The 26,456-nt window shown below is 38.8% G+C and overlaps 2 protein-coding genes across 3 annotated transcripts in view; one reads left to right on the top strand and one right to left on the bottom strand.

Annotated features, from left to right (window-relative positions):
• LOC106154891 (sushi domain-containing protein 2-like) overlaps nucleotides 1-9,746 on the top strand; it is a 28,535-nt gene extending 18,789 nt beyond the window's left edge. For both annotated transcript variants that reach the window (XM_086997351.1, XM_086997350.1), the window contains exons 4-17: nucleotides 466-628; nucleotides 2,245-2,517; nucleotides 2,998-3,145; nucleotides 3,332-3,523; nucleotides 3,779-4,192; nucleotides 4,330-4,598; nucleotides 4,967-5,110; nucleotides 5,463-5,624; nucleotides 5,918-6,049; nucleotides 6,265-6,390; nucleotides 6,569-6,829; nucleotides 7,199-7,378; nucleotides 8,140-8,319; nucleotides 8,874-9,746. In XM_086997351.1, coding sequence (XP_086853477.1) covers nucleotides 466-628; nucleotides 2,245-2,517; nucleotides 2,998-3,145; nucleotides 3,332-3,523; nucleotides 3,779-4,192; nucleotides 4,330-4,598; nucleotides 4,967-5,110; nucleotides 5,463-5,624; nucleotides 5,918-6,049; nucleotides 6,265-6,390; nucleotides 6,569-6,829; nucleotides 7,199-7,378; nucleotides 8,140-8,319; nucleotides 8,874-9,067 — 2,838 coding nt within the window. In that variant the 3' untranslated portion in view covers nucleotides 9,068-9,746. The remainder of the gene's footprint in view (nucleotides 1-465; nucleotides 629-2,244; nucleotides 2,518-2,997; nucleotides 3,146-3,331; nucleotides 3,524-3,778; nucleotides 4,193-4,329; nucleotides 4,599-4,966; nucleotides 5,111-5,462; nucleotides 5,625-5,917; nucleotides 6,050-6,264; nucleotides 6,391-6,568; nucleotides 6,830-7,198; nucleotides 7,379-8,139; nucleotides 8,320-8,873) is intronic.
• A 1,122-nt stretch (nucleotides 9,747-10,868) lies between these two features.
• On the bottom strand, nucleotides 10,869-26,316 carry LOC106161410 (sushi domain-containing protein 2-like). The gene is made up of 17 exons (XM_086998231.1): nucleotides 26,024-26,316; nucleotides 21,392-21,700; nucleotides 20,977-21,114; nucleotides 20,347-20,509; nucleotides 19,945-20,196; nucleotides 19,575-19,722; nucleotides 19,109-19,375; nucleotides 18,536-18,931; nucleotides 17,438-17,706; nucleotides 16,798-16,941; nucleotides 16,289-16,450; nucleotides 15,901-16,032; nucleotides 15,527-15,652; nucleotides 15,109-15,369; nucleotides 12,482-12,661; nucleotides 11,952-12,137; nucleotides 10,869-11,667 (listed from the first exon to the last, which is right to left on the bottom strand). Exons 1-17 carry the CDS (start codon nucleotides 26,243-26,245, stop codon nucleotides 11,483-11,485), a joined length of 3,540 nt encoding a protein of 1,179 aa, XP_086854357.1. The 5' UTR covers nucleotides 26,246-26,316; the 3' UTR covers nucleotides 10,869-11,482.
• Nucleotides 26,317-26,456: the final 140 nt, after the last annotated feature.

Below are 26,456 nucleotides of genomic sequence, written 5' to 3' on the forward strand. Positions count from 1 at the left end.
TCTTCTTCTCTCTCTCTCTCTCTCTCTCTTTCAATAATTTTGGTGCAGTGTTAGCTTAATTTTCGACTTTGTCGAAACAACCTGGACAACTAGAACTTTCATACCTAAGGATGGAGAAAGCAGATGAGGCACATCTGTACAGACACGATCCTCTGTCATCACTCAGATATGTGGCCTTTGATATGTCATCCCGCCAAAATTAAGAAGACTGTGGTCATAGTAAACAGAATAGATTTATCATAACTATTACCCATGACCCATCTGGGATTTTGCAGTCTAAAAGGAAAACTAGATCAAAAGCAATGTTAGTTGCCCTTTTTACGTTAGGTGTTTGTGTGTAAAAATCATTTTCAAACACCGAAGAGGGCGCTATGTACCCCTTAAACCGAGCCAACTGTACTGGTACTGTACAAAGGCAAAAAGTAAAAACTCATCAGTAATACAAAGCCAACTTTGTTTATATAGGTTGGGTTCGACTCTGGTGATGGTGAAAACTACTTTGCGGTGAATGAATCTCGCACAGACGCCATAGTTAACATCTCCAGCACTAGCAACGTCCAGACTCCCGGACTCTGGGTCTTCCAAATAGACAAGGCTGAAATGAAGGAAGGAGGGTGCAATACAGAGGGTAAATAGACAAAGCTAAAGTGGAGAAAGGAGGGTGCAATACAGAGGGTAAATAGACAAAGCTAAAGTGGAGAGAGGAGGGTGCAATATAGAGGGTAAATAGACAAAGCTAAAGTGGAGAAAGGCGAGTGCAATACAGAGGGTAAATAGACAAGGCTAAAGTGGAGAAAGGAGGGTGCAATGCAGAGGGTAAATAGACAAAGCTAAAGTGGAGAAAGGTGGGTGCAATACAGAGGGTAAATAGACAAAGTTAAAGTGGAATAAGGAGGGAGCAATACAGAGGGTAAATAGACAAAGCTAAAGTGGAGAAAGGGTGCAATACAGAGGGTAAATAGCAGAGCTAAAGTGGAGAAAGGTGGGTGCAATACAGAGGGTAAATAGACGAAGCTAAAGCGGAGAAAGGGTGCAATACAGAGGGTAAATAGACATAGCTAAGGTGGAGAAAGGAAGGTGCAATACAGAGGGTAAATAGACAAAGCTAAAGTGGAGAAAGGGTGCAATACAGAGGGTAAATAGACAAGGCTAAAGTGGAGAAAGATGGGTGCAATACAGAGGGTAAGTAGACAAAGCTTAAGTGGAGAAAGGGTGCTTTACAGAGGGTAAATAGACATAGCTAAAGCGGAGAAAGGCGTGTTCAATACAGAGGGTAAATAGACAAAGCTAAAATGGAGAAAGGGTGCAATACAGAGGGTAAATAGACAAGGCTAAAGTGGAGAAAGGAGGGTGCAATGCAGAGGGTAAATAGACAAAGCTAAAGTGGAGAAAGGAGGGTGCAATGCAGAGGGTAAATAGACAAAGCTAAAGTGGAGAAAGGTGGGTGCAATACAGAGGGTAAATAGACAAAGTTAAAGTGGAATAAGGAGGGAGCAATACAGAGGGTAAATAGACAAAGCTAAAGTGGAGAAAGGGTGCAATACAGAGGGTAAATAGCAGAGCTAAAGTGGAGAAAGGTGGGTGCAATACAGAGGGTAAATAGACTAAGCTAAAGCGGAGAAAGGGTGCAATACAGAGGGAAAATAGACATAGCTAAGGTGGAGAAAGGAAGGTGCAATACAGAGGGTAATCAGACAAAGCTAAAGTGGAGAAAGGGTGCAATACAGAGGGTAAATAGACAAAGCTAAAGTGGAGAAAGGGTGCAATACAGAGGGTAAATAGACAAGGCTAAAGTGGAGAAAGATGGGTGCAATACAGAGGGTAAGTAGACAAAGCTTAAGTGGAGAAAGGGTGCTTTACAGAGGGTAAATAAACATAGCTAAAGCGGAGAAAGGCGTGTTCAATACAGAGGGTAAATAGACAAAGCTAAATGGAGAAAGGGTGCAAAACAGAGGGTAAATAGACAAAGCTAAAGTGGAGATAGGAGGGTGCAATACAGAGGGTAAATAGACAAAGCTAAAGTGGAGAATGGAGGGTGCAATACAGAGGGTAAATAGACAAAGCTAAAGTGGAGAATGGGGGGTGCAATAAAGAGGGTAAATAGACAAAGGTAAAGTGGAGAAAGGAAGGCGCAATACAGAGGGTAAATGAATGCATGATATTTTGACGCACGATGTATTGCCTGCCAGTCTTTCGGTGTGTCTGCTTGTCGGCTTGTCTTCACACCATGTCTTCATCTTGCAGGTACCTTGGTGATTTCTCCTGTCAGAGGAAACATCCTCGGAGGAGAGGAGATCTTGTTATCTGGACCTTTTTCTGGGTCTTCTTCTGGACCTTGTTTTAATTCGAGTGACGATATCATATGTAAATTTGGTAACGTCACAGTGGAGGGAACACACGACGAGAACATGCCAGCCAAGTGTATTACACCGCCGCTCTTTGTCGTGGGAAGAGCAGATGTACAGCTTTCCATCAATGGAGGGGCCAGTTTCACTCATAGAGGATTTTTTATACCAGGCAATACTTTTTAATTGGAACACCTTTATACGGAATGTCATTACTAGATATAACGTAAATTTATGCTCGAAGTAACTGGTTGTCTGCTGTCAGAAATATTAATGGGTTAAGTAATGCTATGCAGGGGCGGATCCAGGATTATTTGAAGGGGGGGGGGCCGCGGTTGCGAAGTCGACCCTTTCCCCTCTCCCCTCCCCCCACTTGGCGTGGGGTTCGGGACCCGCTGAAGGGCCCCGAAATTTGTTGATATTTGAGAGGCCGAACGGTGCCATTTGGTACGGTTTAGAAGTATGATTCAGCTAGTCAAAATTCTAATTACAAGAGGGGACCAGAAATCGAAGGGGGGGGGGGGGAGTTCGGACCCCCCTGACCCTCCCTCTAAATCCGCCACTGCTATGTGAAAACGTCCCCGCACATGAACTCTGTAGCGAGTTTGCATAAAACGCCGTCTCAGCATACTATCTACTTTAACCTTTTTAGAATACAACGAGGCATTTTCTAAAGTGGAACGTGCCATGAAGACAAAATGGCGCGTAGGTGGTACATATTACATAGAATGGACGCCAGAGCAGGTCCCATATGGTGAACAGAACACAGAAAATGTGGACATTGATCTTCTCGCATTTGAGTAGGTGGTCTATAGAATGAAAAGTCAAATGTTATTTTCAAAGTGACGGTTCAGATCGTTAGAGGAATTTTGATTAACCTTTGGTAAAATATTTCACCCTTAATTCTGTTCACATATCTTGCAGATTTTTTACGTAGCATAGTATTTGCTTTTCAAATGAACGAAAAAGCTATTGAAATATTTCAGAGAGCCAAAAGATGGCGCGGTGAAAAAAAACTGGTACACTTTGGCTAAGAAGGTACCAAACAATGGTAGTTTTGACCTGGGCACGGTTGCCGTGAAATTCAGAAAGACGGAGTTTATTGGAGCTGTGCGTATAACACGGTCCCACTCACAATCCCTTGGAGACCAATGTAAAGATTTTAGGAATGAAACCAAGCAAGTATACAAGTGGCATGAAACAGTAAAAAGGTCTTTTTTCTGTCAACATACTCAATTGCAGCCATTTGTTAATTGATAACTTTTATTAAGGTAGAATTATAATATATGGTCATATATATACCAACCACAAAAAGAAGATAAAAATAAAATTTGTAAATTATTCATAGGAAGCATGTCTAATTTGTTACTTGCGAGGATTGATAAACGTTAAACAAAGCCTTGTCCTCATCTTAATGCATGATTTACCCCCAGATGGATATGCAGAAGGCCTGCCATATGGACAGATATCCACGTGCTTCAGTGGCACGCCTACAATCTACTAGCAACGGTACTGCATGAGGGAAAGAACCCAAGCGGCATTCTCAACGAAACATTTTATCAAATACAACAACTCGATTTAATCGGCGACACATGGGAGAATACTACAACAAACATCTACAAGCAGTCGCGTGCGATTAATTCCATCTGGTGTAATAATTGGTACCACAATGATATAGCTAAATACAAAAACTTGACACAAGATCTCCCACCATGTCCTGTTATTCTACGTCAAGCCCTTCGAGACCGAGGCCGTTTCCATGCCGACCCGACATGTCACCGTAGAGACCCCAATGGTTGTATCTTACATCCGGGAGCTTTCCATTGCGTCCGCTCAAATGAATGCAGGTGGGGTCTCAGATAATTTATTCAAAAAGTGGAAAAAAGAAATAATTTCCAAAAGTGGGAATTAATTTATTTCAATTATCTAGACTTACATGTACCCTGTAATTTGAAATCCGCTATTTTTCCTATTCCCACTTCAGTGGATCGGGAGCCGGCCAACAATGCTGCTACGACCAGCAAGGCAATCTCCTTAACGTGGCCGACAATCACGGTGGAGGAACCATGGATATTTCGCACTACAAGGGATGTCGTAATCCGCCCGTGGTGCCGTATATCAGTCACTTCTACGCAGACTTACGTCCACACGCGTGGTGCTGTCACAGTTCTGGTAACATGTCCCTGTGCTCGGAGAAGTACATGAAGAGACGACCCTCCCAAGACGGCAGAGGGTATCAGCCGCCAAGACCAGGTAGGCCGTACTGGCGGTTCCAGATTTATGTGATTTGGGGATAGGGATATTTAGGGAGATGGAGGGGGCAGGGGTTTACGTTTATTCACCAGTTTGGGTGTGGGTATGGGGGGGGGGGGGGGGGAGTGGTGACCGGATATCTTTGAGCAACGACAATCAATAATAGTTCCACACATTTATATCACACGGCATACGGTTACCTTGTGCTTGTTATGGGTACATTTTACCAATATCTGCTGTAAACTTACTGTCGTTATAAAGTGACAATTGACACCTGAAATTAGCATTAATTTACAGCACATTTACAAATCTTAGTTTGGCAACTGATAACACTGACAGGCAGTGATTTCAATGATTAAAATTCCCAGCCACTGGTGTCGGTGACCCTCACGTGGTGACACTGGACGGACTACGCTACACGTTTAATGGGATAGGAGAGTACAGCCTTGTAGAGAGCACGAACCAGACGTTCACGTGCCAGGGGAGGACCAAACAAGTTGACGGACAGAACGGTGAGTGAAGTAATGAGGATGACAGTGAATGCAAAAACCCCAAATTAGACGAGTGTTGGGAATTTTTGAACATGTACCTATGATTCATATAATGAATGTATCCTCCAATCCAAAGCGTAACAAGACGCTGTGAGAATGGTATATTACAAAAGAATGTTCTTAGATATTTTAAATATGTTTAAAACTATATATTTAGGACAACTTTTGGCAAACGTCTAAACATACTGCTATCGATGTGTAGGTTCTGTCACACTAAAGCGTATTGTATTAATTAACGCATGGGAAAATTGTTTTACATCAGTTTTACACATCCCCAAGTTTAAGCCAATGCCCCCTTTCACTCTTACTCCAGGTGAGAAAGGTCTGGCGTCCGTGTGGACAGCACTGGTCATGCGCGGCCGCAACACCAGCAGGGTCCAGGTATCTTATAGTAAACTTTGGGGGATGGAGGTGTTCGTAGATGACGACATGATTGACTTTGATGAAGTAGGAAACATTGTTCCTGGCATAGAAGGTAGGTCTGGGCCAGAGTTTGGTCAGTTGTTGGTGTGGGCACTTTGTTTTGTCTTGGAAATGGTAGTGTTCATTAGCTGCTTCGTTTTCCTGATGGCTTTGACACAGTTTCTTTTAAAGGTAATTGAGCATATTGAGATACGTTAACAAAATACTTGAAATGTTAATTGATAAGAAGTTTGATACAGATTGTAAATGATAAAAACAACTATCGAAACGAATTTTCAGTAAAGATCGTTGAACATTGCATTCCATTTGTATATTAGCATCAATATTTGTACATGAATTTTTCAGGCATTGAAATCGAAAAGGTGACCAACGAATCAAAAGCCTATATAAGTTTTGAGCATGAACAAGTATATGTTGATGTGCAGATTGCAAACGGCGTTTTGAACTTTTTGCTCTACCTTCCCAATTATTTGAAGGGTACGTTGACGCTTTATACAATTATATATAACTATGAAAATTGATAATATACAGTTGTAAGCTGTAACTTATTTTAGTTAACATAATGCCCACTATATTTTTGAAGTTAAATGTACTAATTTATATATCAAAGTTACGAAAGCAGTTAAGAAGCCGTTGTATTTAATTCAATTGAGGCGTAGGTCCTACATAACGACTCATCGTATTTCTTTCAGGGAACGTTAAAGGGCTACTTGGCGTATGGAATGATGACCCCAAAGATGACCTTCTCTCACGTAATGGACACGTGCTAAACCCCAATGCATCACTTGAAGACATTCATTATCAATTTGGTGAAACGTGTACGTAACCATCATCTTCATCCCAGTGATATCATGCCCCGACCAGTATATATTCAATTAATGAACAAAAAAATATATGTATATTTATATATTAAAACATACTGGTCATAATAATAATAACAAAAAGATATATTATATCTTGTACTTGGGTATTTACAAAACAACATTTCCTTTGCAGGGCGCATCAGTCAAACGTCATCTCTATTCACATACGGCATCGGTGAAAGTTATGCCAGCCATCAAAATGAATCATTCGAGCCCATGTTTAAACGTCCAAAGCTCGAAAACGAGACTCTGCAGACCCAGATGGAGGCTGTGTGTGGGGAGAGCCTCGAGTGCATGTTTGATTTTACAATAACTGGAGGAAACGCTGAAATGGCCGCAGCGACTAAAATGGTGATGGTTGAATATTCTGAAGCGGTCTCTGAAACTAAACCAGGTAAGTCAAAAGTATATATTTACATATAACGAACAATGCAGAATAACTGTGATTATGGCTGTACTGTCTGGAAATGAGAGACATGGATATTCCAATGCAACGCGATTCATGGATCCGTATTTTTATGAATGGTGGCTGAACATTAATATAAAAAATAACCTTTTTTCACTCCTATGATTTCATTTTACTCTTCAAAAGTATGACTTCCTTTTGATCAAAATTATCTACCCGTGATATTTCTTTTATTCATGTTTTAGTGTAAAACCGCTAAGTTTTCATTTCTTTTTTCTTAAAACATACGTATGACTTCGTTTTTATCATGATTATGTACCCGTGATATTATATTTTTCCTATTAAATCATATTGCAGTTATAACCTGTGGTTTTCTGGCAACATCTACCAATGTTACAAAAGACAACGTCTCTACCCTGGCGGGTACCATAGTGACCTTGACCTGCCCCGAAGGGTACGCCCTGATTGGCCAGAGTACCGTGAAGTGCCAGGATGATGGGGCGTGGGACAGCTATGGCGACGCCAAGTGTAGGAAAGGTAGTCACAGTCATATCTGACTGGGGTTAAAAAAGTCCTTGTGTACTGTATGGTTAACCGATACGAAATGAGAGTTAAACAATTTCTTCTTATTGTTGACATTTTATTCTTATGTCCTCACAATTAAAGGGATAATTATTGTTCGCTTTGGCCAAAAAATGAATTTTCCTCGAGTAAACAACAATTTGAAACCATTTCTTCATTCAAAGTTAGTCTTTTGTTTTTCTAAAGAATTTTTTGTAATAATCTCTTAAGAGATCTCTTAAGAGATTATTACAGAGTATAATCAGCTGTGGAGATCACGTGGTCCAATGACAAGCTCAGATATCAGAATAATAGCTATAACTGTCGTTTTTGCGGTAAAACAAAATACATTTAATTTTTATCTTTACAATGTTTTTGTTGTGATTTATTGATCTCATACGAAGAGTTATTATCCCTTAAAGTTAACAGTTTTTATTCTTCTTGTTGCAAAATAATGAGACATTGTTGACTTTTTATTAGGGAAATCAATTCGAAGCAAGGCAATTTCGTTCACTTATTAATATATATATTTGTACATAAAAACAAATGTATATTCCACTGCAATGTGACGTTAATGGATTCGTATTTCTACATGAATGTGGTGTTTGAATATTCATGTTTTAGTATAAATGTTTTTTCACCGCTAAAATTTCATTACATTCTAAAAACTTAGGTATGATTTGTTTGTATCATAATAATCCACCACGGAAATTTCCTCTAAATAAATCTTATTGCAGTTATAACCTGTGGTTTCCTGGTTACTTCCGCCAATGTTACAAAAGACAACCTGTCCACCCTGGCGGGCACCATAGTGACTTTGACCTGCCCCGAAGGGTACGCCCTGATTGGCCAGAGTACCGTGAAGTGCCAGGATGATGGGACGTGGGACAGCTATGGCGACGCCAAGTGTAGGAAAGGTAGTTACAGTTATATCTGGACGGGGTTAAAAATGCTCTTGTGTTCCATCTGATCAAACCATCACGATGTTATGCGAGAGAGCTGTTTCTTATTCCAGTTGAAAACATTACTCTTATTTGATCACATTCAATCTTTTGATCTTCATGACGTATCTAAAAGGGATCTTGCTGACTATTAGACAAAAGGAAAAGTATTTCGAGGTAAATCGTCTTGCATGGCAATTCCTTACTCAGAATTTGTTTGCGGTATGTACAGGTACAGCATATGCTTATATGCTAAAAGTGGAATACAAAAGTTCACTTATACGGCAAATGAATGCATTAACATGCAATTTTAAAATTACATAAAATTCCGTACGATTTATCATTATATTATATATTACAAGATATAGGTGCTCGTATTTCCAGCATATATACCAAATATATACAGTGTTAATACGTAGACCTGTACACATACATGCATTGATGATTTCCTTACATTATGTATATAGAGAATACAATTCAAGAATATGTGAAAATGCACATATTTTATGGAACCTTGCTCTCTCTTCCAGCGAGTGAACCCAGCATGCTGAATACCATCGCCATCGGGGTCGGAGCAGCTCTGGGCGCTATTTTGTTGGCCATTGTTACTGTCGGCATTGTCTGCAAGGTACTGAAGAACAAGAAGTCGAACAAATTGAAACTGCGCTCTTCACTGTGTCATATAAACCAAACATATAAGCCGACAGAGGAGTACTGGAAATAAACAGCTCCACCGGTGACCTGTGGCACCTGCTAAACTACCGCTGTGTGTGTTGATAATTACAATGTGGCCATTTATATCGCTATTTTAGCCTGTTGGACCATAGAACATGATCAAATACTTCATTATCATTATTAATTTTTCTGTGATTGGCCTTAAAGAAGAATACAATTTTGAATATATTTTGACGTAATATTGAGCCTACTGACCGTGTGGTGAAAGTGGTTAATTAATCGAGTCACTTGAATCCCATACCTTGATTTACACGATATTAGGGGCACGTAAATTTGCTAAAAACACCTGACGAGGTGTATACGTAGATGTACTGTTACATTTCTGGATCAACTGGGACATTAGCACGGGAGGTACAATCATTGCGTCATTAAGTATATTACAGATTTTAATATATCCACAAATATGATCTTCAATCAGAATGATGAAGTTTTTCAAAAGCCATGTTGAGAACAGTTTAGAAACAGTTTAGAGGCCATGTCCTTTTTTAAAAATCAGTTACAAATTATCGTTGGATTTTAAGCACCAGCATTAGAGTAACGTTGCAGCACATTTACAAAATTCTCGTCACACGTGAAATTTTAGTATAAGTAGCATAACGAGGATAAGGCTTTTGGAACAATTGTAAAGTATATTTGAGTCGTTGATAAATAAATGTTTAATTGTGAGAAATATCTGCACATTTGTCTGTCTCTTGTTGACGCACCACACATCAGTCGTGGTATGGGGTATAATGATTTGGCTATCATGGTGTACGCAAGTTGATAGCGGCCAACGGGAATCTTAACACGCGCCAATATATAGTACTAGAAAGGAACGTATAAAAATTTTAAGAATATCTCTGGGGACCGTGAACACCCAGTTCTAATTCAGTATGATAATGTTACTCAACAAACAGACAACGCAACAAACCCGAACTAATGAAGTGACAACCAGATCTAGAACCACCAATGACCAGTTTAATTTTAAGATCAGAGCATCATTGGCAATGTGAGGGATTCTGAGGAATAACCCTGCAAACTAAAATTATTCCATGTCATCAATATACCGGGCGTGGAACACCATCCCTCAGCAAACTGTACAGAACCTTTTGACTCTATGCACAGGCACCTGACATGCGTCAGAGGGTACTGTACAAATTACTAAGATTTATTTCTATGCAGAGTTTATTCATACATGTAAGTTGTACAACAAGTGAAATTTCGTGACACAAAAACTTCTAGAAGGTTATTAAACAGCCACTGGTCGATGACACTTTTAATTAGACTACAGTATAGATACAAGTAAACGTGTATAGCTGGTGTATGTTTTTTTCTTGTTGAGACAATTTTGACCTAATCATCCGATATATTTAGCCATCTGTCTTTTATTTTTAAAATAGGTTACGCAGTTCCCCTTTGTGTTTCCCCCCACTCTCCTCCAGCTTGGCGGTCATTTGGGTTCCTCTGCTTGGAATACTGGTTCGCCGCGTGAAATCAGAAATACAGATCTCTTTACATTTCCCCTAAGTTCTTCAAAATGAAAGACATATTTCTATCTCATTCTCACAATGGAAAATATAGTGTCCAAAGTTTAGGGCACATAAATGACCGCAAATGCTTAAAGAAATGTAACTTAATTGAAACTTAATGTATTGACAATTGAAAAGAATTAGGCGTAGATCGCCATCACCGTATGACTTCACTGGTCTTTTGTTCACTTAGATGTGAATTTCGGTTTCGATTATCAAAATTTAAAGAAGTGAATATATACAGCTATATAAAACCAACAAAAGTGAAGTGTTGGACACGCATTTCAAACTTAAACATAAATTAAACTCATATGTTACAATGGTTAAAAAGTAAAGACATTGACAGTACGGTTATTTAATAAATGAAACATTGTCATAAGTTACTGGAATAATATATGATTCTTGACATCTTTATAATAGCTGTGATGTGATGAATATAGTATTATGAAATCACGACAATATTGCTTTATCTTATGATATTTTTGATATTTTTGCCTTGCGTGCATTTTCATATTGTATTTTCATTTAAATGTGATATTCACTAATTCTGGCACATATACAGAATAGCAAAAGTTTTAGGAATTTTAAGTACTTTTATAAGGGTTTGAAAATCACAAACACCTAAATCTCAACGAGAGCTTCCAATAACTTGAATGTATGATATGTTCACTAAGCTTCAAATAGCTTAAATGTATGCATCTACATCAGATTTGTTCACGAAGATGTCGTTACTCTGGCCTAGATTATCAGATTGAAAGAAGTGATTATATGCAGCTATATAAATACAACAGAAGTGAAGTGCGGGTTTGAATTAAGTACACCCCACTGCACACATACTGATGATAAAAATTCCTCACTGTTTGGGTTAATGCTTGGGTTCCAGAGTTAACCAGAGTCTAACATGCATTTGCTTTCTCAAGCATAGGGTTCGCTGGTTGCTTCTGCGTCTTGTATGCTCCTACTCTCTTTCTGCGCCTTGCCGTCTTGTAGACAATGACAGAGACAACAACAACCAGCAAGATGGCGCCCAGGGCCGATCCCACGGCAATGCCCACAGTCCTGAGCAATGTAGGCTCGCTCGCTGTAATTATTTTGATATACAAATATATGTAAATAAGTGAACGGTATCGCCATGCAAGGCTATTTGCCTCGAATTAATTTCCCTAATAAATAGTCAACAATGTCTCAATAGTTAGCGACACAAAGAATAAAAACAGTTTAACTGTTAACTTAATTGTGAGGATATAAGAGTAAAATGTCAATAATAATTAGAAACTGTTTCTCTCATTATATCGTATCTGTTAATCATACAGTACCCAAGGACATTCATAACCCCGCCCAGATATAACCGTGACTACTGAGTACCTTTGCTACACTTGGCGTCGCTATAGCTGTCCCACGTCCCATCATCCTGGCACTTCACGGTACTCTGGCCAATCAGGGCGTAGCCTTCAGGGCAGGTCAAGGTCACTATGGTGCCCGCCTGGGTGGACAGGTTGTCTTTTGTAACGTTGGCGGAAGTATCCAGGAAACCACAGTCAATAGGCCTAACTGCAATTAGATTTAATTGGAGGAAATATCACTTGTAGAAAATTATGGCAGGAATGAAGTCATATCTATGTTTTTAGAATGTCATGAAATTTTAGCGGTGAAAAAACGTTTACACTAAAACACGAATATTCAAACACCGTATTGATAGAAATACGAATCCATGAACGTCACATTGCATTGGAATATACATTTGTTCATTATCATTTCTGGACAGTAGCCATCATTACAGTTACATTTCAACAATGGTAAGAAACTGTTTTCTCTCATTATATCGTATCTGTTAATCATACAGTACTAAAGGACTTTCATAACCCCGCCCAGATATTACTGTGACTACTGAGTACCTTTGCTACACTTAGCGTCACTATAGCTGTCCCACGTCCCATCATCCTGGCATTTCACGGTACTCTGGCCAATCAGGGCGTACCCTTCGGGGCAGGTCAAGGTCACTATGGTGCCCGCCAAGGTGGACAGGTTGTCTTTTGTAACGTTGGCGGAAGTAACGAGGAAACCACAGGTTATAACTGCAATAAGATTTAATAGGAAGAAATATTATGATAAAAACGTCATACGTTTGTTTTAAGAACGAAATAAAAACTTGGCGGTAAAAAAACATTTATACTAAAAACATTCAAACAACATATTCATGTAGAAATAGGGGAGAGCGGGGTGGGTTGGAACGCGGGTAAGTTGGAACATTGGCTTTATTTCTTAAATCACAAGACTGATCATGTGCTCCTTCAGCATAAAAATGTCACGTGGCATGGTCATTCATCCGGTAAACTTGTGGAAGTTTCGAAAATGCAGTAAAAGTTTTATGCGAAAAAAACTTATTTTCGCTACTCGAAGTAAGTTTTCTTATTTTTGACATTCATCGTGCTGTAAACTAAAGTATAAGGATTATATCAATGAAATTGTGCAAAACGTTTAGGACCACCTTGATGTTCAAAAAGCTGTTGTTTTTTTTAATCACTTCCCACGTGTTAAAGAAATACAGTGTCATAAGTAGGCCATGACGTCATGGGGGCTGGTCGGAACATTTGACATGGGGCCAGTTGGAACACTGTCAGGGGTGTTCCAACCCACCCTGCACGGTGTTTTTCATTTTTTAAACCTCTCTAAATGTTTTAATTTCAACTTTGAAGAGAGTAGTAACGTAGTAACCCAGTACAACTCCAACTGGAGACGAAATCTAGCTGATAGAACATCTCCAAGATGCCGGAATGTACATGCGTGTAGAAGATACAAGGGGGGATGGTCACTGCTTGTTAAATGCAGTTGCTAGCTGTTTGGTCGAAAATTGTCTGCATGCCCACTGTTGCTTTTTGCGATAAATTGCTTTTAGATGTGGAAGGAAATGTCGATTATTACCCTGCTTTTCGCGGCAAAATGAAAATATTCTAGCTGAGAGCCTATGTTATGGATAAACTATACAACACCAATTCTGCCGATATTGTTTTAGATGCTTTGTGTAATGGGTTGGGGGTTGCTGTTAATGTTTAGTGAGCGAGGGCACAAAATCCGCCAGAAAAGACAAACATTCACCTCGTAACTTAGGCATAGATTCAGTTGAAATCTCATTTGCCCTCACCGGAAGAGGTGCTACAGCACACTAAGGTTGTATTCCCAGAGCTTTTAGATCGATCTAGATTACTGTCACTAGATTACTGTCAGATAATCCGGCTTAAATGTCCGTCCCGCCTACTACAAGCTGTAAGGGGGTAATTAACTTTGGTGTCCGCTCGGCTGACAGCTATTTAGCGTGAACCCCCAGGGAGTTAGGTCGATATAAAGTAGATCGATCTTATCTCTGGAAATGGGGTCTAAAGCGCACTTAAGAAAAGTCCAAAACAGCTCAAGTCCAGCAATAATTAGACCGGTTCCAAAGGCTCACCGTCGCAGTCCAAAGATTAAAAGAAGAAAACGATGCAGTGCAGTACTAACTGACACACCTGAAAATGAGCTATTCGAAAAAGAAAAGGCCAAGCCCAACAAAATTAAAAAGGACAAGCGCAACAAAAACAAAAAACAGTTAAAGATTTCTAGTCGATAGAGAAAATCAAGAAAAAGGAAATTAAAGATGACCAACGATTCTGAGTCAGAAAAAGAGTGGCCATCTCTGGTTTGTGGGGAGCCGTTCATTAACAGCCGACCAAAAGAGAAATGGGTTAAATGCATTGTTTGTCTAAAGTGGTCACATGAAAACTGTACTAAGGTTGACCAAGTGTACATGCTGAGTATGTCAGAACTGCGATTTTGATTCTGAGTTGTTGAGTTGAAAGAGATACAGTTTTCATTTGTAGGTCTAACATACTGTTGTTGATAGGTTGAGTTATGTGAGTTTAATTTCTTTTCTCTTAAACTACACCACTTTTGTTATCATTATGAAATGACGTGTACCTGGATATGGTTTATACATCGAAAAGACTATTTGAAAGCAAACTGTAAACGTAAAAAATGCTTACAAACTATGGAGATACGAATACAAAGTAACACTTGTTGGGAAATTAATATAGATACACCTACTCTTAAAATGAATTATACTTTGAATTTATATGCAAGCGTTCCAACTCGCCCTCTTGTTCCAACTCACCCCACTGCCTGTTCCAACTTACCCCGCGGGTGGGGTGAGATGGAACGTTTTAGGAGGCAACTTTGAGCATTTATTACTCTAAAATAAAAAGACCTACTTGATGTTTTATTTCATAGATGAGTGCGGCATATAATTTTCCCCTATCAGATTTTTTATTTTTGTCCCCAAAGCTTTGACTGCTGAGATATCGCAAAAAAGGTGAAAACTGTTCCAACCAACCCCGCTCTCCCCTACATGCACGAATCCATGAACGTCACATAGCATTGGAATATACATATACATTTATTCATTATCATTTTGGGACAGAAGTCATCACCTACATGTACAGTTATTCTCTATTAGTGATAAGGTACCAGTAAATATATACTTTTAACTCACCTGGATTAGTTTCAGAGACCGCTTCAGAATATTCAACCATCACCATTTTACTCGCTGCGGCCATTTCAGCGTTTCCTCCAGTTATTGTAAAATCAAACATGCACTCGAGGCTCTCCCCACACACAGCCTCCATCTGGGTCTGCAGAGTCTCGTTTTCGAGTTTTGGAGGTTCAAACATGGGCTCGAATGATGCATTTTGATGGCTAGCATAACTTTCACCTATGCCGTATGTGAAAAGTGATGAAGTTTGACTGATGCGCCCTGGAAAGGACATGCTGTTTTGTAAATACAGTAAAATATATTATACATTATTTTATTATTATCATGATGTTTTAATGTTTATTTTTTTTTTGTTCTTTAGTTGGATGTATACCAGTCGGTGGATGATGTCACTGGGATGAGGATGATGAATACGTACACGTTTCACCAAATTTATAATGGATGTCTTCAAGTGATGCATTGGGGCTTAGCACGTGTCCATCACGTGAGAGAAGGTCATCTATGGGGTCATCATTCCATACGCCAAGGAGCCCTTTAACATTTCCTGAAACAAACAGAATGAGTATTAGTCATTTAGTTTTAATTGAAATAAAGAAAATGGATTCTTATTAGTTTTATCTATTCTGTTGTTATCATTAAGCGGCTTCGATGTGTAGATTAGTAAAGTTAACTTCAAAAATATCGTTAACTACAGAAGTCCGCGTTATGTAAACTGAAAATTGGTAACAGTTTATAGTCGCACATTATCAATGGATATATAGTTACATACAATTGTATTAAGTGTCAACTTACCCTTCAAATAATTTGGAAGGTAGAGCAAAAAGTTTAAAACCCCGTTTGTAATCTGCACATCTACAAATACTTGTTCATCCTCAAAACTTATATAGGCTTTTGATTCGTTGGCCACCTTTTCAATTTCAATGCCTGAAAAAGATAACCTGTAGATATTTATGGTTATATACAGTGTATGAATGGAATGCGACATCGGCCCTTACTGATAATTCGTGTCAATCATTTAAAATCTGCACCAAACGTCTTATCAATTAACGTTTCAATATATACTCAGGAAGTATGTCAAGGCCATCAACAAAACGAAGCAGCTAGCAAATGAACACTACCATTTCCAAGACAAAACAAAGTTACCACACCACCAACTGACCAAACTCTGGCCCAGACCTACCTTCTATGCCAGGAACAATGTTTCCTACTTCATCAAAGTCAATCATGTCGTCATCTACGAACACCTCCATCCCCCAAAGTTTACTATAAGATACCTGGACCCTGCTGGTGTTGCGGCCGCGCATGACCAGTGCTGTCCACACGGACGCCAGACCTTTCTCACCTGGAGTAAGAGTGAAAGGGGGCATTGGCTTAAACTTGGGGGATGTTAAAACTAATGTAAAGCAATTTTCCCATGCGTTAATTAATACAATACGCTTTAGTGTGACAGAACCTGCACATCGATAGCAGTATGTTTAGACGTTTGCCAAAAATAGTCCTAATTAGTTTTAAATATATTTAAAATATCCAGAACATTCTTTTGTAATAGACCGTTCTCACAGCGTCTTGTTACGCTTTGGATTTGAGGATACATTCATTATATGAATCATAGGTACATGTACAAAAATTCCCAACACCAGTCTACTTTTGGGAGTTTACATTCAGTGTCATCCTTATCACTTCACTCACCGTTCTGTCCGTCAACTTGTTTGGTCCTCCCCTGGCACGTGAACGTCTGGTTCGTGCTCTCTACAAGGCTGTATTCTCCTATCCCATTAAACGTGTAGCGTAGTCCGTCCAGTGTCACCACGTGAGGGTCGCCGACACCAGTGGCTGGAATTTTTATTTATTTAAATTACTGTAGGTTACTTACCAATGTTATCAGCTGCAAATGCTTTGAAACTTAAATGTGATGCAGCTGTACTGGAAAATTCTGATGATGCTGAGCTACTAATTTGAGGGACTTATATATTGTCACTATTTGACGAAAGCATGTTATGCTTAAAATACAAGACTTATGATCGGTAAAGCTCATGGCACACATTCACCAGAAGAAAGAAAATTAATCAGTTGTAAGATAAGTAGATCCCCAATGCTTGAAGTGTTAAAGAACCATTACCAATGGAAAAGGCAGCGTAGAAAAAATAGGTAATCTAAATCATTTTATACTTGGACTCTATAACTTTTTCCATAATGTCGTTAACAGACAGACAGACAGACAGACAGACAGATAAATATTCAAATTATGATTAACCATTAAGTCTAACCGTTTTTACTTTACTTGACATTGTACAAATCCCACAAATCTGGAACCGCCAGTACTTCCTACCTGGTCTGGGCGGCTGGTACCCTCTGCCGTCACGGGAGGGTCGTCTCTCCATGTACGTCTCCGAGCACAGGGACAAGTTACCAGAACTGTGACAGCACCACGCGTGTGGACGTAAGTCTGTGTAGAAGTGACTGATATACGGCACCACGGGCGGATTACGACATCCCTTGTAGTGCGATATATCCATGGTTCCTCCGCCATGATTGTCGGCCACATTAAGGAGATTGTCTTGCTGGTCGTAACAGCACTGTTGGCCGGCTCCCGATCCGCTGAAATGATTGAAATGGATTATTAAAATACTAGACCTTGGCTTTAAGGGCTTTATGAATCCCTGGGGAATTGAAACCAATGTTAATTTTTTCATTATAATTGATATTTTATATTTGAGGCACATATATGTAAGTTATGCCATTTTTTTTCTACCATTAGAAACATTTATAAAGAACCTTGGCTTTCGGCATTTGTTTTTGGCTTTTTGCTTTTCCTTTTACAACTTTTTAATTTACAAATGATGTGAACGTAGATTCCCTATAACGCTTGTAAATCACTTCAATCGGTTTCTAATACGACTCAAATTAGGTCCATATGCCATTAAACCAAATCAATTACTTGGGCAGCAAACTGAACTTTACAACTGGACCATTCTCAACATCTTGGTCCTGGACCAGCTTTAACATTCTGGTCCTAGAAAAGCTTCAACATCCTGGTCCTGGACCAGCTTCAACATCCTGGTCCTAGACAGCTTCAACTTCCTGGTCCAGGACAAGCTTTAACATCCTGGTCCTGGACCAGCTTCAACATCCTGGTCGTACATTGTCCTATTTATCTTTCCTACTAGATCACTTAGTCCGCTAAATGACAAAGTAATGCATGACGCGTTACTGCTGTGCCGAATAGCATGGAACGAAATAGCACAGAAAGAGAGCAAATATATCTGTTCATAATTATTTTTTGGAAGTATGAAACGATGCCCTTTGATATTTCCTTAAGGTATGCTATTTGAAAAACTATAAAATGGCATTTGGTCGGATTTGGTGGTGATGCTTTGGCATTCAAACTCGCTTCAAATGCATTTTTAACAAATAGGTGAGATCCCACCTGCATTCATTTGATCGGACGCAATGGAAAGCTCCCGGATGTAAGGTACAACCATTGGGGTCTCCACGGTGACACGTCGGGTCGGCATGGAAACGGCCTCGGTCTCGAAGGGCTTGACGTAAAGTGACGGGACATGGTGGGAGATCTTGTGGCAATATTTCGTACTTGTCACTTTGGTTCCAATTTCTACACCAGATAGAATTAATCGCACGCGACTGCTCGTGGATGTTTCTTTTAGTATCTTCCCATGTGCCGCCGAGTAAATTGAGTTGTTCTATTTCAGAAAAGTTTTTCTCAAGAACGCCGCCCTCCTGCAGTACCGTTGCTAGGTGATTGTAGGCGTGCCACTGAAGCACGTGGATATCTGTCCATATGGCGGGCCTCCTGCATGTCCATCTGGGGGTAAAGCATGCATTAGGATGAGGTCAGAGGTCTGTTTAACGTTTGTCAGTTCTTGCAATTAACGATTTGGATACTTTTTCCGATGAAAAATTTACTCTTATTATCGTTGGTATATGTAGTGATCTTATATTTTAATTCTACAGAAATAAAAGTTATCAAATAAAAAATTGCCCGCAATTAATTCTGTTGATAAAACAAGACCTTTTTACTCTTTCATGCCAATTGTATACTTGCTTGTGTTCATTCTCAAATCCTGGACATGGGTTTTGATAAGAGACTGTGTTTGAGTAAGGGAGGGACCGTGTTATACGCACAGCTCCAATAAACTCCGTCTTGTTGAATTTCACGGCAATTGTGCCCAGGTCAAATCTACCGTTGTTTGGTACCTTGTTAGCCAATGTGTACCAGTTTTTTTCCATCGCGCCATCTTTCGGCTCTCTGAAATTTCAATACCGTTTTCGTTCATTTAAATTTTTAAAAGCAAATACGGTGCATACTAGAGTACGTTATGAATCTGCAAGATATGCGAACAGAGTTATGGTTGAAAGACTTAAACAAATGTTATCCCAAATTTATTTGATGATCTTAATTGCTCTTTGACAATAACATTCGACCTTTTTAACTAAGAAACACCTACTCAAATGCAAGAAGATCAATGTCCACATTTTCTGCGTTCTGGACACCATCTAGAACCTGCTCTGGCGTCCATTCTATGTAATATGGACCACTTTCGCGCCATTTTGCTTTGTCGGCACGTGTCACCTTAGAAAATGCCTCGTTGTATTCTAAAATGATACACTGAATGTTGATAACGTTTATGTTATTAAATTTTAAAGCACGTATGTCCAAAAATACTAATGCAAACCCGCTACATAACTACTTTCTGAGAATCTTGAATTTAAACTCTACTTAACGGATGATAATTTCACAACCATCAGGTAGCCATTCGTTATACGTTGCTGCCAATCCATTAATTAATAATAATATTCCAATTGAAAAAAATTCACCTGGTATAAAAAATCCTCTATGTGTGAAATCGATGCCCCCATTGATGGAAAGCTCTACATCTGCTCTCCCCATGACAAAGAGTGGCGGAGTAATACACTTGGCTGTCATGTCTTTGTGATGTTTTCCCTCCACTGTGACGTTACCAAATTTACACACGATATCATGTTCTTCCGAATCAATACAAGGTCCAGAGAGCAAGATCTCCTCTCCTCCGAGAATGTTTCCTCTGACGGGAGAAATCACCAAGGTGCCTGGAAGATAAAGACAATGCTTAAATTAAGGAAATTAAACAGGCAGCGGGCCCTTACTAAAATTTCCTACAGGAATTTTAAGGGGTTTTAGCTTTATTTACTCCCAGCCTGTACTGCACCCCTTTCTCCACTTTAGCTTTGTCTATTTACCCTCTGTATTGCACCCTCCTTTCTCCACTTTAGCTTTGTCTATTTGAAAGACCCAGCGTCCGGGAGTCTGGACGTTACTAGTGCTGGCGATGTTAACTATGGCGTCCGTGCGAGATTCTTTTACTGAGGCATAATGTTTACCATCACCGGCGTTAAAACCAACCTAAGAAAACGATTGTTTAATGAGTAACGACCTGAATGTTATGTTTGCCGATGAGTGCATTTTATAAAAATTTGCGGACAAACATACCAAAATAATGACAAGCTTTTTCTGTCTGTTTATGGCAGACACGGGTTGTTGTAAATTCGTTTCTAGTATTTTTTTCATTTTTGCTTACCAGGTTAATTAACCAATCAGGGCTCCGTAACTCGAAAGCATCGAGACTTGCGATAAGCGATATCACCTTTTATTTCGAGGCTATTATATGGGGCGAGTAAATCCCGAGTTATGGAATAGAGGTGCTTGCGCTCGGACGAAATTCGCGATGCATTCGAGTTACGAGCCCAGGGTGACAGCCATGCGCAAAGTTGACCACTGCAACAGAGCTTTTTTTCGAGAGAGAGAGAGGGAGAGAGAGAAAGAGAGAGAGGGAGGGAGAGAGCTACAGTGGCTGACACAAATACATGTACCTGTGCTGGGATGCCTCCCAGACCGGTACTCCTATTTCCGCCACTAGCAGTTCCAGTTGTCCAGGTTATCTTAGCGTAGTTGAAGATGGCAAACGAATGTCTCCCGTTGGTCGCCAACACTGCTTGAAATGTGTTTGTCTAAAATTAAATCATATGCCACTTAAAGGTTACAAGGTTTTCAACGACAGGGGAAACATCAGATTGGAGAGGAACGAGACTGTGGAATACAGAGTTACTGAAATGGTGTCAGGATAAAGGGGGTCAAGGTCTGGCCAAATTTAATATTTTAATAAAAAGTAGACACCATGTACTTGGTAACAACCTACCCATTAGATTAAATAAGGCAAAAAATAATGAAAAACTTGTTCCAAATTCTCTTTTTTTATTGATTAAAGGAAAAAGGAAGGTTACTCACAGGAGTAGATTGATTCCCACCAAAATATGTGACATTGTTCCACGTGGCAACAAAAGCCCACGTGGCGCGAAATTTCGCCAGACCTCGAGAAGCTGGAAATGCACTCTGAATGACAACGGTAACTCTTTGCATAAGTCCCGGGTCTTTTGCTGCTGTAACCTCCCGGTAGAGAACACGACCCGTGTTCCTTGTGGTGTCCACGTCGGTCCAGAACGGCGCAACTATTCTTCGGAAGTCGTTCAGTGGAAAGGCAGCGGCTGTGAACTGACGTATGGTACCCAAGAATGATATGGCGCCATTGGTGTTTACCTGGGGACGGCAGATCATAACATTGATGAATTGTAATGTAATACATCACAAGTGGGTGAAGATAAGTGTTTGGAGAAATTTTAGAGAGTGGTTTCTAACATTCTAAAGTGGTGAGCTATGAGCAGATGAGTACGTATAAGATCAAGCTTAAGCTCACAAGGTACATTATGGATTCATAATATTTTTAATATTTGAATTTTTGCTTGGTCAATGTGTAAAAGCACCTCAGGTATTTTATTAAAAGATTAATTTATTTTAAAGTTAGAATCATGTGGTCATATATTGGTTAACAAAGTGTTTATTTTGTAAGGATAACCTTCAGTCGCTGTCTGGTATATTTTAACACCTACGTCCTGCTTTTTTGCTAAATTAATTTGTATTTTTATCTAACACGGTGGCTTGTGCACATCGTTTTAAAGCCTGTAAGGCTCATGAAAATACGTGAGACCTGGCCGGGTTCAACCAATCCAATCGATTAACAAAATAGACGGATACGTAAAGGCGGAAAACAAATAGCTACCTAAAAATTGGGTTCATTTGACGGTCCTGGTATGCAACCATCACAATGTAAATAGTTTAATTGTATTAGAACGACTACACCGCAAGTCGCAGGTATAAAATAATGCGGTTAACTTTCCACTTGTAGACTAAACGCAATGTGGTTCGGTCTTGACATGAGGTAAATCCAGTAAGACGTGTAAATAACCAAGTTAAAATCAATGTATTTTGTCCCCGCGAACCTCAATAACGATAAGACGCGACCTTTGGTAATTAATTATAACAAAAGTGACACATCTTACTTCCCGTGCTACTTCACCATGGTTAGTGGCCAAACACAACTAGAGGTTTGGATGTTACAGAAAAAGCTCATTTTTCTGACCAAAATAGGCTTCTTTTCATTACATTATGAATCAATATCCTAAAGGTGTGTTTGGTATCTTCTAACTTGTACGATCATTTCCAGCGCTAAAGAAACATCTCTTTATCGGTTAGGTGCTTCCAACCAAAAGATTTTATGAATTATAACTCACTGTTAAGGTCTATTACCATGCACAAGAATGGCAGAAAATTTATTACTTTGTATACGTCATAATCTAATAGGTAATGACCTCAGCACTTCTTCTTCAAGTGCCATCACCGATGCTGTGCTTGAAGCCATTTAAAAATTTGCTAAGAAGGCCTTTAGTTGTCTCCGCGGGGCACTTTTGCCAAGTATTCGAGATCTACCTCTAAGAATAAGATTGTCCATCGAAGCAGCCGAAATATGGTTCTACCGGCAAAGACTCCGGTTCTCCTACATTGATCATGTTAGAAATTAAGACTCCGGTTTTCCTACATTGATCATGTTAAAAATTAAGAGGTCCTCAAACGGGGTGACCAAAACAGATTGCTCCTCAATACAGTTAGAGATAGACAACTGTAGTTCTTAGGCCACTCCATTAAAAAATAGGGACTGGAAAATCTTTGCCTTATCTCCTGGCTAATTAAGCTAAAACAAAGTTCAGAACGTCAGTTAATTTCGAGACAGCGTGATTCAACGGAAATACGTAGTTAACCACATTTAGTCATTTTTATGTACAGACACAGATGTGTCTGTACATATTGCCATCACCTGCGTCTGTCGTCGCCGTCGCCGTCGCCGGCGCCGTGCACTTTCCTTGTAAACATGATAAGTGGAACACAGTTTTACTTTTTGGCTTTATATTTACAGAGCTGATGAATATTCATGAAACGCAGGTCAAGTTCGAAAATCAGCATAATCGGGCCATTATTGTAGAAGTTATGCTGTTTTTTCACTTTTCAGCATATATGCAACACTGTAAACACATTTAAAGGAAAACCAATAGTCCTGTTGTAATGAAACTTACAGAAGTACTCAATTTTACTAAAATGCAGGTCAAGTTCGAAAATCGGCATGATCGGGCCACTATTTTAGTACTTATGCGTTTTTTTTCATTTTTCAGCATATATGCAACACTGTAAACACAATATAAGAAAAACGGATAGACCAATTGTCATTAAACTCACAGTAGTGGTCAATCTTACTAAAACGCGGGTTGAGTTCAAAAATCAGCATAATCGGGCCATTATTTTAGAAGTTATGCTGTTTTTTCAAATTTCCTCAGATTCAATTCTTAGGCATGTTAACAGTCTCAATATTTAACTAATAAGATACGTAAAAGTGTTTGTTTGACATATCCTACATCTTTACAACATTGTTAGTTGATTTTGTAAAAATGATGGTAAACTTGTTAACGTGTATTGTGTAATAAAGTTTCAAAAATGGAAATAAACTCATATCATTTCAGTTTGTCAGATTGAATCATTCACTATGTTCAGAATCTCGGAATGGAGGAAATTGGACATTTAACACTATTCTATTGATATTTTTCCCATCTCATCAATTTTCTTAGTTGATCATATAAAAATGGCAGTAAACTGTTAATTTTGTTTTATGTTAAAAAATTGTTAAAAATGGGAAAACACCCATTTCAGAACAGTGCTGTCTTGTTTACATTTTGGCATTTTCAAGTTGTGACTTTGAAGTTCCATGGGCCTGAAGACCTTTGCTAGTCACATTTTCTGAATATCCATGATACTAATATTTTATTATTTAAAATTGATGGTCATTATGCTGTTAAACATTATGTAATATTGCATCAAAATTTGAAGAAACCCCTATTTTGGGCACTGCTTCCATGATGACCATGTAAGGAAAACCATGTCACTTACTGTTCTCAAACTTACAGGAAAGAAACACAGGACTAAAATACAGCTTCAGTAAGCAATGCAATCTTTTTGGTAAATTTTTTCTGGCAATTAAACTTTTTTTTTTTTTTTGTGAAAATTTAACTTTTCACATATTGGCATTTTCAAGGTGTGACTTAGAACCTCCACGGGCTTGAAGACCCATGGTAGTCACATTTTCTGAAAATTCATTATACATATATTTTATTATTAAAAGTTGATGGTCATTATGCTGTTAAGCATTATGTAATATTGCATTTAAATAGAAGAAAACACAATTTTTGGTGCTGCTGCCATGATGACCATTATGGGAAAACCATGTTACTTATGATTGTCAAACTTTCAAAAACGAAACACAGGACTAAAATGCAGCCTGAGTTGGAAAAGCAGTCTAATTGGCTTCTTTTTTTGGAAGTTATACATTTTAGTGAAATATCCATTTTTTTCGGGTTGGCATATTAATTGTGGGACTCTGAGCTCCCATGGACATGAAGCTGAATGGTAATCAAATTTTCTACATGTCCATGCTATTTATAGTCAATAATCAAAAATTGGTGATAATTATTCTGTAATATATTACGTAATGTTACATCAAAATGGACAGAAATCTTTTTGCACTGCTACTACAAAAATTATGAAAAGAAAACTGTGTTACTTATTATTTTTAACTTACAAGTATGATTTTCAAGATTGGCATGCAGTTCAAATTAGAAAGCCAGCTCAATTGGGTTGTCATTTATTATTGAATTATACAATTTTGTGTGAAATTTTCATTTTTCTCATTCTGGCATTTTCAAAGTGTGAACTTTAACTCCCATGGGCCTGAAGCCTTATGCTTGTTACACATTTTACTTACATTGGTATTACCTGTTGAGCATAATTAAAATTTGATGTTGAATTTGTAGTTAAGCATAATGTATTTTTACATCAGGATTGACAGTAGCCTATTTTTTTGCATTGTTATTTCCTGCTTTTTGTCTGTACATTTGACAGCTTTGCTGCCTTGTTAATATTCACGTTGTATTGTGTACTTTTCACAGGTACATAATTTGAATATTATATTAGAAATATCTCTATACCAGTGTGCGATTTGTCACATAAACGAAAACATATGGAAGTGATGTTTTATGCGACTTTATCTCCTAACTATGGTAAAGATCGAATGGTCCTACGTAAACATATCGTTTTAGCAGAAGGGTTTGTCAGATGATCATAAGACGTTATATATACTTCATGTCCATTTTTCGGCAGTTAGGCAGATTATCATAGAACGTGACATGGTACTCCCTGACAACTTTCCGGAGTCTTGATATATATTGAAAGTTGCTTCTCTTTTTAATAATAATCTTCTATAAGCAACTAAAAGTTGTAGGGAAATGGTTATAATTCTATAAGGGATATAAAGGATTTTCACTGCAATGTTTCTTTCACGCTAGTATCAATTGTAACCTAACTTCGCAAATTTCGATGAATGACGAAGCGACAACGGATAATATTGATATCTTATTAATATACGCTGGTAAAACAATCGGTAATTGCAACATCGTAATTATTACTTCTGCGCAATCTACTTACATACAAGGAGGAATGTGAATGACCAAAATAAGGAAAGATTGTCTGCAGTTGAATTTCTTCCGAGCTCCCGTCATCGTTAACAGGCGCCATACTATCTCCGCTGGCATTGCCGTACGGAAAAAGGAGATCATTAGAAACTTGCGTTTGACCATCAGCAAATTGTGTCAAAACCACCCCGACAAAACATAGGATGACGCGCGACCACGCCACAGGGTCTGCCATGTTGGTTCACCTGGATCAGGAAGTTTTGGAAGACGCTGTTGACGGTAACTTTACTTATCAGGAGCGTGAGGTCATGACTAGAGATTAGTGCGCGGGCTGACTCACAATGTCATACTGTAGCTACGTAATCAGCATTTAAATGCATGTTATGGTCACAGTTTGCTTTTTGTGATGAAGTTTAATCTTAAATGTTTTTCGTTTTTTTTTTGCA

Source organism: Lingula anatina, chromosome 10 (genome assembly GCF_051362555.1).
Source record: "Lingula anatina isolate TDL-2025a chromosome 10, LinAna3.0, whole genome shotgun sequence".
Lineage (NCBI taxonomy): Eukaryota > Metazoa > Brachiopoda > Lingulata > Lingulida > Lingulidae > Lingula > Lingula anatina.